The following is an 11,789-nucleotide window of genomic DNA, read 5'->3' on the forward strand; positions in this document are numbered from 1 at the left end:
TATATACAAAATGAAAATTATTAAAAACAAAGTAATGAATTACTATTTACGAACTAGATTTTCATATGTATTTTATTATTTGATGTTTCCTCTTACTTAATTTTAATTTTACTCTTCTCATACAGCCTTTATCTTCTTATAACACTTGAACTATTAATGTCTGTTAACACTATTTATGTAATGTTACTTATTTTATTATTTTCTAATCATTCTATATATCCTTTTATTCATTGGTTATCTTATTTTTGTTCTGACCAAAACATTGGCCCAACCATCTTCTCCTCATGTAAAAACTTATTTATTTAAGATTTTACTTATTTATGTTTGTCACAGACCACGCCATCAACCATCTTATCCTCATATTTTTATTATTTAAGAGATCAACAAAAAAGATTTTTAGATGTTCAAAAGAAACAAGACTGATGTCAACAATGTTAAAAATAATCCAATAAGAATTGGAAGTATTTGTTAATATTCTGTGTATTGTTTCAAATTTTCAATCTGTTTTTTAACAATGGAAAATCAACATGTTTCATTGGAAATAATAAATAATTGTTAATATGAGCTCCTATGTTTTTCCCCTACCATTCAATCTGAAATCATCATTGTGAAGGAGGTATAGTATCTTTCGATCCTCTTTAAGTGTCCAGCATCATGACATTTTATCATCTTTAACACAGATTGTTCAGCTACATAGGATCAAGCAGTCAGAGGTAATGTCTACAGTTGAATCCAGATTTTACCATAGCAACATTTCTCAACATCAGAGAATTTACAAGTAGCATGACCAACTCAATCACTATACACCTCCAGTGATAAGTTTCAGTAGAAATGGTATCATATTATGGACCAAGATTTAAATTCATGATCACACAACCCTTTACTAAGATAGAATATTAATATTGCAGAAATCCTGTGCTTAAGATTTGCTTTACCAAGATTTTATGTGTTCTGGATAACAATGCATGGCCAACTGAAGGAAAAAACCTTTTCAACACATCAGCCACTAAGATATAAGCCATCTTACCCTTCCTCCATGTTTTAAAAAATCAAAACCAATTGAATGCTTATAGGATGGTCTTCAATGAAGATTAATGTAGCCCAAAGCCCATTTCTCCAAGAACTGTAGGACATATACCTTTGAAAGGTTTTAGGATTCAACTGTAAATTCCTATGGACACTATTAATATCATAAACAGCATGGAAACGAGCTTTGGGACAAAGTACTATGCAACAAAGAGGAGCCTATCCAAAATATTAAAAAAAAAAAAAGTGAAAATATTTTCTGAAAAATCAAATTTATTAAACAAAAAGATTTTTTTTTTAAATAAAATAATTATGTTCTCAAACCATTTTTTTCCTTCTCTAAGATTAATAACAGTAAAGGTAATTATAACTTTTAATAAATAGAATTTTATATTATATTTCTGTTCATTTTTGAGTAGCTCACCACAAACTTCTCTGGTATAAATTTATTTTCACTTCACTTAATTTTACTGGTTGTTAACCATTTGTATCACACAGAAAAGTGAAAGTTCTTGTCACCAACATTTTATCAAGAGCACCCAATAATAATAATATACGCGCTTTGGTGATAAAGGACTAAGTGAAATGTGCACATATATGCGCTCAGGTGATAATAGTAGCTAGGCAAAATGTGCACATATATGCACTTACAATGCAAATGGGTTAACTATCATTCACAAGACCAAAATAAATTAGAATTCTTACATAAAAACTCATAAATATACAAATAACTTATAAATAATAATTTTACCCTGAAATAACCTACTTAATAATACAAAATTGAATCTATTAGTTTACCATTATAATAATTATTAAATGAGCCTATGAGAGCCAAACTGGAAAAACTTAAACAGTTTTGAGAACTCCAATATTAATATTTTTGTTCGTACTATGCACTCCATTGGCATTTAGTGCCTTTGCAAACTTAATTTTCAATTATTCCTATTGAAAGAAGCACTTCTTAGCCTATCCAAATAATTCTGTTTTTAGTCTATATGTAATGTAAATAAGCAATTTTGTGGATTAGGCCAGTTTTACTCCCATAGTCTTACATATAACAGTTATTTTAGACCAATTTGAGCCATCAGTATTTTGGTGGCCTGTGATTAAATACAGAAATCATTTTTACTAATTGAAATTTGTTATTGAAAATTTTAAAAATATATTAATTTTGTTTCATTATTAAAAATATAAGACAAAAAAGTTATAAATTACATTTAGATCAGAGGTAGAATTCAACTGGTTAGTTTCTTGTAAGCTTCTGATTTCCTTAGTAATCTTGAAAAGGATCAACCTTTGTTATAGTAAAACTAATACAATGTTATGTGCCTAAGACAAATGTGTAATGTACAAAAATAAGGAATATTGTATGAATGACAAACTTGTATAAAGGATACATTTTCACTATTATAAATAACCCAAAGTAAAGAAAAGATTTACTACCAAAAATAATTCAGTTCAACTGAGCAAATTATATAAGTATTGGTAACACTCCTTTAAAGAATGCTCTGATAATACTACTACAATAGCTTAAAAGTTACTTGAAATATAAATCTATCCAAAATAAATGCAATACTCTCAAAAAGAAAATATCATGAGCATCATAAAATTCTTATATACTCATTTATCAACTTACCATACTTATTGAGATATTTATTATTTATAAAATTTGTATGACAGTTAGAATTTATTTTTTTTAAATCCCAAATATTTTGTTATGTTTTTAAATATATTAGACAAATAAAAAAATTTTGAAAGTTATTTTTTCAATTTACTTTTTCCGTCAATAAAATCAGTAAATTATAAAAGGGGAAAAAATAATGTGAAATCAAATGTTTAACTGATTTCTTTTGGAATAAATGAAGAAAGATATTTTTTAATAATATGTTAACAAATAACTTTCAAAAACCTGATACTTCTATGAAACATGGACTTAGCCCTCCTCTTATACCAGATAATACTAACCATTTATTAATAATGAGCATTTAATAACAACTCTTAAATTATTATTGACCACCCTGAACACCAGGATGAAAACAACTATGATCTAACTCACCAAAAATAAAAAACTAGTTTTATCTGGATTTGATATTCTGAAATCAAGAATAAGAGTAACAATAAACAACAACAAGTATACCTTAACTGAAATATACTTATAGATATAGTTCAATTAAATATGCAGGGAGAATACTGTGAAAACAATTTTTTAGTTTATAAAACCAAAGAAATAAATAAACGCTGTGTTGAGCTTAAACATTACAACAAAATAAAAAGTATTATGAACAAAAATGAACGTTGACTCAAGAAACAATTTTTAAGTAAATAAAATACAGCAAATCTTTTGATAATTGGTTATGACCAGCCAAAATTAATACCAGTCATTTGATAGAATCTAACGTTAAATGGTCTATAAAATTCTTTAAGTCTTTCAATAGCTTTTTGATTTATGTATGGATGATTACGTCCCTTAGTTTTTCCAAGACAGTGAGGTCTTGGACGACCTTCAGATTTCATCAGGCAAGGAAAACCTTTGGTAGAATTAAAATAAAAATGCTTTTCAGTGACAACTTTCTTCAGTCCAAGAAAATCCTAAAAACCAATAAACAAATATAACAGAATAGAACTCAAAATATAGCTATCATAATTGGATATAAAATGACAAAACTCTTATAACTGAATTCCTCTGATGTTGTAGATATAACCATTTCATATTTACAACTGCTGTTTATAATTAAGATTTGCTAAACTTTGACAAATATTAAATTAAAGCGTCAGAGTTGGAAGGTGGCAGGTGTGGATGTGGGGAATGAGAATTACTCTAATTGATATGATGATACTGTGCGTGGTACCAGAATCATTTTTTCTAACAGTTTAAACTTTAACTTTAAGCAGTATAATGTATTCAAACTGCAAGGTTAATTAATATTGTTTAACTCACATATCCACAACAAGAAACATGTGTTTTTAATGCTTATTGAAATACAGTTTTGCTTAAGGCTAAATGTACCGCTTCACGGGACGCACCAGAATTTACTTTTCTATTTACTCCTGAACGGATGGTCCGATTTCGGATCTGTAAAGTGCATTTTGTGTTTTTTTGAAAATAGAAGTTACTGAAATTAGGTTAAAAAACACCAATCCAATAATAAGGAAAATAAGATGCAAAAATATGAGTTAACGATAAATTTTTAAAAATGTGGTCTTATAGGCACTTGCAGATCCGTTCACTGAAACCAATGAGACATTCCATGAAATTATGGCATTTATACCGCGATCTTAAAGAAAAATATGCTTTTGTTTACAAATGGAAGGAAACCGTTTGAGGTGGTTACCGGCTGGAACGATACGGCAACTCAAGGCTGCTAAAACTAACTTTCTCATAGCAATACCTGAATTTGAGAACAAAGTAAATTTGTATTAGTATTCTGCAATTATTTATTTCTACAATAATATTGAAAATAATTTACATTAATTTTTTTTCTCTTAGGTACTATCTAATTAGTATTACTATTAATATTTCCTGAATCGAGAGATTTTAGCCTATCGTTTGCTTTTACTTTTTTAATATTTTTTATTGGATGTTATAATTTTTTTATAATTATCTACAACTATTGTCTGATTCGTAATTCTTCGTATCTGATTGGGAATGCTCTATTGAACATATTATGGTCGACAATACGATATATAATTATTATCCATAATAATACATAACACAGTCATTCTCATTCAAAGGTGCTGTAACGTGCTTCTGGCTCTGTGACACCTTACCTCACTTTCTTATGACAGCACTGCTCCCAGCGTGTACTCTCTAGTGTCTGTCGTGAGCGTGAACTGCTTTTGTAAGTCAGGAAACGCTAGTACTGGTTCCTTCTGCTACTGATCTATACATTTTCTTATATTGTCTTCAATTACCCGATCTTACCCCCTTCTGAGATATGGTGTGTCCTAGAAAATGTATTTGTTTTTGTCCCAGCAATGACTTCTCTCGAGATAGTTTTGGTCCGAATTCTTGCATCCTCTGAAAAACGCTCTTTAAGTGTTTCATATGGTCTGTAACCAATTTACTAAACACCAGGTCATCCAGGTAAATCTAGTATACCGATTCATCTATAACTCTCAAAAATTCATCTGTTAATCGTTGAAATGTAATGTTCACGTTCTTCAGACCAAATGGCATTCTCCTAAATTCTTAGTGCCTTCGTTCGAAAGTAAAAGCCGTTTTGTGTTGGTCCTCTGGGTGCATACAAATCTGGTGATACCCTGCTTTCAAGTCTAAGGTGCTAAAGATTTTAGCCCTTGTCTGTCAAGGATATCCACAAACCTCAGTATCCGATACTTATCAGCGACAGAATTATCATTGAGCTTACGCTAATCGATGACCACCCGTTATCTCCCCGTTCTCACCTGGCGTAGGCTTCTTTCACACCGCCCACAACGAACTATTATACGGTGACGTACTGTCTACTATAAATCCTTGTCTTCTAAAGTTTTCGATTTCGTCTCTTATATTCTTCCGGAGTGCCTGTGGGTATCTTCGTTCTTTAACGTATGTCACTCTTTCCTGCTTTAGTGGAATCTCATGAACCGTCCTTTCTGTTAAACTCAATACCTCTCCTTCATTAAAGAAAATATCGTCAAATCCGTTGTAATGGCATTCTTCCAATTCTCCACCTGCATTGCTGCCCCAACTCGCGCCTTACTGTCTACTATTGTTTGTTGGCATTTGCACTTCTTTTGTCCGATTTTAATATTCCATTACCCATTACTATTCTTTAATTATCTTAGCCCCACCTTCTCTAAAAGATCACAACCAATAATCACCTGATAATCCCTAAGCATCCTACTCACTACATGAATTATTGAAATCCCCCCTTTAGCCCCCACTTAACCAGTCCTATCCTCTATACTGCATGGTACACCCAGAGTGATTAATTTATATTTGCAAACTTTTACTTAGAGTGTCCTCCCCTCGCCGCTAATTAGTACTTCTCTACAAGAAATGGTGTTTGAACTGCTCATGTCCACCAGACAGCTTACTCCTCCGTTCACTCGGATAATAGGCCGACAGCCCTGCTCTCCTATCACGTGATAGTTTGTCAATGTGCGGTCGCCTCTCTGCTTACATCCTCCTCAGATCTCACATGTTTTCCTTCCTCCCTGCCCTCGCCTCCACTTGCTTTCCCGGCTCCTTTACTCATGACCATTCCTTTGTTCATCCACTTCGTCTTCAGTTTCTGTTATTCCTAAACTTCCGCCGACTCAATTGACGATCTGCTCAGTCTCTGCCGAAGGCTTTTCCTTTGAACTTGTTGGCCATTGAACTCCATTGGCTCGCCTTCTTCCATATTCCTTCTTTGATACATGTAAGTCATTCTTCCTGAATAATTAAATCCCAGATAAATGAGGTCATTAGACATTAGTGAACCCGACAGAACTAAATTTTAGTGTGTTTCTTATGTTATTGTAATGTTCACTGCTTTTATTAAATTTGCTTATTATTTTTTAAACTTGTTGATCTCTCCTTTTATCGTTTGTTTTTCAATACACACACAATACAAAGTATTATTATTATTATTTTCTAATTACTTCTTTGTCTTACTAACTTTGTGTTTTGTTTCTTTATGGTTCTTTTTTTTTTTTTTTATGACATATTACATTAGTTACGTATAGTTTATTTCCATTTTTAAATTAAATTATTCATATTTCAAATTTTCTTGGCATTATATAACTTTACATTTTTATTTTATTAATTATGTTATTTTACTCACATATTTAATTACCTATGTATACCTTTTATTTCCCACTTCTTTCATTACATTATTTTTATCTATATTCATTCTGTCCAATTCTTTACTTAAATCATTCTACATATCCTTTATTTACTGGTTGTTATCTTGTTTTTTTTCTTAGCCCAGATGAAGGCTATAAATTCTGGCGGAAACGTTGGCACTAGTAACTAAGCTTTTTAACTTATTTGTGTTATTCTTTGACCGCACCTCTAACTATTTTCTTCTCATAAATATCATCCGATACAATACTTATTTCTAATTTTCATTTTTTTATTTCTCTAAATTTGAGAAAAATAAACTAAAACAATATAGTGATTACAATGGCAAATTATGATAAATTTAGCAATGAAATATTTTGACATGGAAATCAAAATTTACCTAAAGAAAAAAATTTAAAAACATTATTATTAAAATTAAAATTATTTTAATTTTAAAAATGTTGTATTCTCATTTCGGAATTCCACTTTGGGAAAAAATATAAAAAATGCGAGGAAATACATAGATCAAGCAGACAAACATTGCGGCTCTCGTAGCATCAACGTCTAGAGAAGTGGGGGTAAGCTGCCACTTCCTCTGGTCTAGCAATTACAAATCTTGCGGCTTTAATCCTAAATCGTATTTTTCTCTTTACGATTATCCTATGCTACCAAAAATGAACCTGTTTGCGCAGAATTGTTTTATTTGTTTGTCGTCAAGTGCCTATAAGCTCACTTTTTTTGATTTAGTAATAATAACAAAGATAATTTTTTTTAATCCCAAAATAATTACAACAAAAATTAATGAACCAATTTCAGTAACTTCTATGGGGTTCTAGATGATAAATCCGTTTACAGATGGGAAATTTATTATTCCGTATTCAAATGAGAAGAAAAGTAAATTTGTGCCGAAAGAGTAAGTTGCCATCTCTTGAAAAAAAAACTTACTAAAAATCGGTACATTTAGCCTTAAACTAATTGTAAATTAAAAAGAACAATCTTAACTAACAAAGGCCCTATCCTCTCTTATTCTAATTATATCTACCCTATCCCTAAATATATATGTACTATGTACTTATTACTAACTTATTATTTAACCTACAATTAAAATACATACAACTGTTATCTATGTCCAAAAGTAAACAATAACTCGTACGTACTTGCACTCAGCTGGTCGTGGCAGAGAGAGAGAGAGAGAAAGATCACTTCTCAATACACAGTTTTTAAACTTAATTTGGCTCACAGAAAAACCAAAAATACACTAGACTTTACATCAATATCCATTCATTAAAACATCCAACAACAGAACATATGATTTTTCTCTCCCTCTCTGCACGATACCTTCCGTGCATGCGCTCCCATCACCAATTCTTCTGTCTCGTCTATTACATACCGATACAAGAAATCCTTTTTATTTTGCTTGAACAGCTCCAAACAGCACTTTGAATCGCTGCTGTTTCTGGCCTGGTGTGAGCAAACGCAGGACCCACTTCAAAGCAACTTGCGCATGCCCCAATTTACATGTATAAGTGTAAAGACACTGCCTTCTGATATCTTCTTTTAAAACTATTTTGAGGACATTTTTTATATTTTCTGGAACAACTGCCGATTTTAGGTGACCAGAGTGACCAACCTATTCTAACCATAGTGAGGGGTCAAGTTTTTCATTTTGTGCGACCGCCACTCGATGAAAAAAGTCAAACCCAGGCCGAATTCGAACTGGCGCCACCTGCAGATCTCAGATTGGTTGGACCTACACCTAAACACCTGAGCTATAGACTGCCCTGTTACCATATATGTGTCGGATCAGGGACTTATTGAGTGATGTGTTAAGTCTTCACAAAATATTAAGCTTACAGGTTACCAGAAGCATCTGCGGTCACCCCCAAGAACCTCCCGGCCTCCCCCCCCCCAAGACTCTCAAAAACTATCGGTCGGGAACCACAGAATTAGATGGTACTTCGAGCAACACATCATGTTAGAACAGTAACTTATTAATATTCGATACTGCATGTACCTGAAGCCAGTCAATATATTGGTTGGATATGGAATTAACATCTCAATGTTGGATTCCTTATTTAGGATTTGCTGTTTAAATGTTTGGTTCTATTAGTCAGAGATCATCTATTATTCATATTAAGTATACCTGATCAATATGACACTTTCTGTTTCTATATTAATTAGCATCTAATACATGAGACTACCTTTTCACAAAGATGGTTGTTTCAAATTAGCACTCATAAAACTTCATTTTTAAGCTTAAGCTCTTATCTATAAACACTCATCTTCATCTTACTACAAATCCTACCTATCAGATCAAGATGCATTTAAATACTTCATTTAATACATTGATGAAAGTTTAAACGAGAAATGGTAATATCATCTCTAGTTTTACAAAGCTCTCTACACAAGTATAAAAGTACTCATCCTTAAAGAAGACATGATTGACATAAAAATTTATATCCATAATATATTTACTATTTTTTGTTCATAATGTAAGTAAGTAAGACAAATTATAAATATATAGATATATCAATATATTTTGAAGGTAACTAGCCTTAAAACCTTCTTATCGGCTTGATTAATATTGAACGTATCAACAGATTGACACAAATTAAAACTAATCAACCCAGTACTTAAAATAAAAATATTAGAAATAAAATATTAACTGGCTAATCACGATAGGAATCGATTCTGGATAAATCATAGGAACATCAACTTTTCCAATAAAAACATTCATTAGCAAGTTTCAAACAAGAAACTGATTCCTTCCCTTGTGTTTTATATACATATCAACAGTGATAAGAAGAAAATAACAATGCCTTATTACCTGAACCCGAGCCATTTCAGCAGCTGGATCCCTTATCAGCCTTTCTCCACTAACAAACAACAGTTGTTCTAATGGAAAAAACTTCAACCACTTAGTTAAATGTCTTGCATAAACACCTATTCGAACTGGACCCCAACTAGTATCAACAACACTAAATCCTGTACCTTTCACAAAAGCTAAACATTCAAAACTTTGCATAAAACTCCGGTTCTTCTTTTTGCTGAAACAAATGAATAAATTTTCTCGAGTAATTATAAAATGTTATCATCAATACACATCATAACATAAAGTACCTAGCAGCTTGAGTATAATCAGATATGGCTCGCGTGACTGGATCTCGAACCACAATAAGAAGCTTAGTACTAGGATTCATTTGTTTAACACGTTGAGGTACTTCTTTTGTAACAAAGTAGCTTGGTGTTTTCTCCATTGTAACCTGGCCTTCAAGTGTAGGTGGCATTTTCTTTCTTTAAAAGAAAAAGAAGGTATAAAGACATGACTTGTATTAAACAATATGAAACATGAGCCATAAAATTGTTTATACCTATACCAGTTAAATCCCTTGTGATAATATTTGTCAAAAAAATGAACTTCAGACCCAGCTGCTCGAACATCAGGATGTAACCTCAGAAATTCCAGGAGAGCACGTGTACCTGATTTTTTTACACCTATTACAAGAGCATCGGGTAATCGCCTTAAAGGTTTAAGGCTTCGTTTGCTTATAAATCGATATTTAGTGTTATTACCCTGAAAATAATTTTAAAACATTAATTAAAAAAAAAAAACATGCATAATAAATAATACAAACCTATACCTCTTTTTGGATTTCATTAATATCAACCCATGTAATTAGAGGTATTAGCCTAACATGGGTTTCTCCATTATATCCATTGGCTGTGTTCTTTGCCCTTTTATTAAATGTATCCTTATCAAATAATATTGGCTCCTAAATTTAAAATTAAGAAACATTAAAATAATTCCTATAAAATGAAGCAAGACAATAAAAATTAAAACCTATATTAATTCGCTACATACAGCAGAAAAAACACCATGAACTTTACTAAACACGCAATTATTAAAAAGAATTGTGTAAATAACTAAGGTAGAAAACCCAAATACAGCACAACAAAACTTTTTGTAAGATAAACGTCGAGCTTTTCCATTCCAGAACATTTCCCATCCAAGGGACAGTTAATGTCAAGTGGGCATACCAATAACATACAGATTACATCTTTATTCTCATAATACAATAACACTGCGCAAAATCTTAATGTTTACCACTTGATAACCTTCCCTATTGATTATTTATCCAAAGAACAAAATTCATTGGCTTTCTTCGGACCTGGCTAAGTTCTTATATTGTGAATGGTTCATAAGTTTAACCCAATCAGAGGTATAGCAAAAGTTGACTCTAGAACATTGTTCCATAAAATCAATGCATTTAAAATATGTAAATATATTTTCCATACAATTTTGCAACTTCTTGATTAATACAATGTCTCCTGATTGTATTAGTCAAGATGGTAATTTGGGATGAGATAAGGGTTGGAAACTTTCAAGGAAGGACCTGATTCAGCGGTAGGATCAGTGGTAGGTCTTCTTTTCCACTCTTTTGCATTCGTCTTACGTCTAGGATGCCGGGGAGCCGATGGTGTAGTTGTGCTTTCCCCAGGCCGGGGTCGACATCGATGTCGTGAAAAACGAACTTCCTATTTTCGGTCCTCCCGTAGTTGAAAATGTGTGGAACTGGCTGCTAAAGTCCCTTAGGTGAGATATCATATTTTCGTTATCTATATATGACATTGAAACCTTTCCCGTCTCTCTTAACCTTCAAGCAAGCACGTGGATCATGGGGAAGAGGATATACATAGCTATTGAATTGTTGGAAAAAAGATCCTCGATTTGTAGTTCTGTACTTCTTAAGAGCTACAAACAGTGGACATTGGATGAGAACTTTATCACTGCTATGACAAATGTAAATTAAAATTAATACTACCTATATTGTTTACGTTGGAAACATGTTATGGCTCGTATGATCTTCGTTCATATTTTTCCTCATGCTGTCTAATGTCTAGAAATTTAAAATTGTTAAAAAAAAACCTGGCCAGCAAGGTGGAAAACAAGAAATAATTCTTAAACACATTTGACTATTCTAAAAACTTTTCAATG

At 31.9% G+C, this 11,789-nt stretch overlaps 1 protein-coding gene across 1 annotated transcript; it reads right to left on the minus strand.

Moving 5' to 3' along the window:
- Window positions 1-656: 656 nt before the first annotated feature.
- On the minus strand, window positions 657-11,050 carry Hs3st-B (Heparan sulfate 3-O sulfotransferase-B). The gene is made up of 6 exons (XM_014433209.3): window positions 10,656-11,050; window positions 10,435-10,566; window positions 10,165-10,367; window positions 9,914-10,087; window positions 9,621-9,840; window positions 657-3,615 (listed from the first exon to the last, which is right to left on the minus strand). Exons 1-6 carry the CDS (start codon window positions 10,791-10,793, stop codon window positions 3,379-3,381), a joined length of 1,104 nt encoding a protein of 367 aa, XP_014288695.1. The 5' UTR covers window positions 10,794-11,050; the 3' UTR covers window positions 657-3,378.
- Between the last annotated feature and the right edge of the window lie 739 nt (window positions 11,051-11,789).

This window comes from Halyomorpha halys, unplaced genomic scaffold (genome assembly GCF_000696795.3).
Source record: "Halyomorpha halys isolate HHAL.00 unplaced genomic scaffold, Hhal_1.1 Scaffold1169.1, whole genome shotgun sequence".
In the NCBI taxonomy this organism is placed as follows: Eukaryota; Metazoa; Arthropoda; class Insecta; order Hemiptera; family Pentatomidae; genus Halyomorpha; species Halyomorpha halys.

Excerpts from the sequence above, each read along its gene's own strand:
- Hs3st-B (XM_014433209.3), bottom strand. The coding sequence starts at position 10,793 with ATGTTCTGGAATGGAAAAGCTCGACGTTTATCTTACAAAAAGTTTTGT. Across the intron at positions 10,567-10,655 it reads TTCATGGTGTTTTTTCTGCT|GAGCCAATATTATTTGATAA; the intron begins GTATGTAGCGAA and ends TTTTAAATTTAG. Across the intron at positions 10,088-10,164 it reads AAGGGATTTAACTGGTATAG|AAAGAAAATGCCACCTACAC; the intron begins GTATAAACAATT and ends TTTCTTTTAAAG.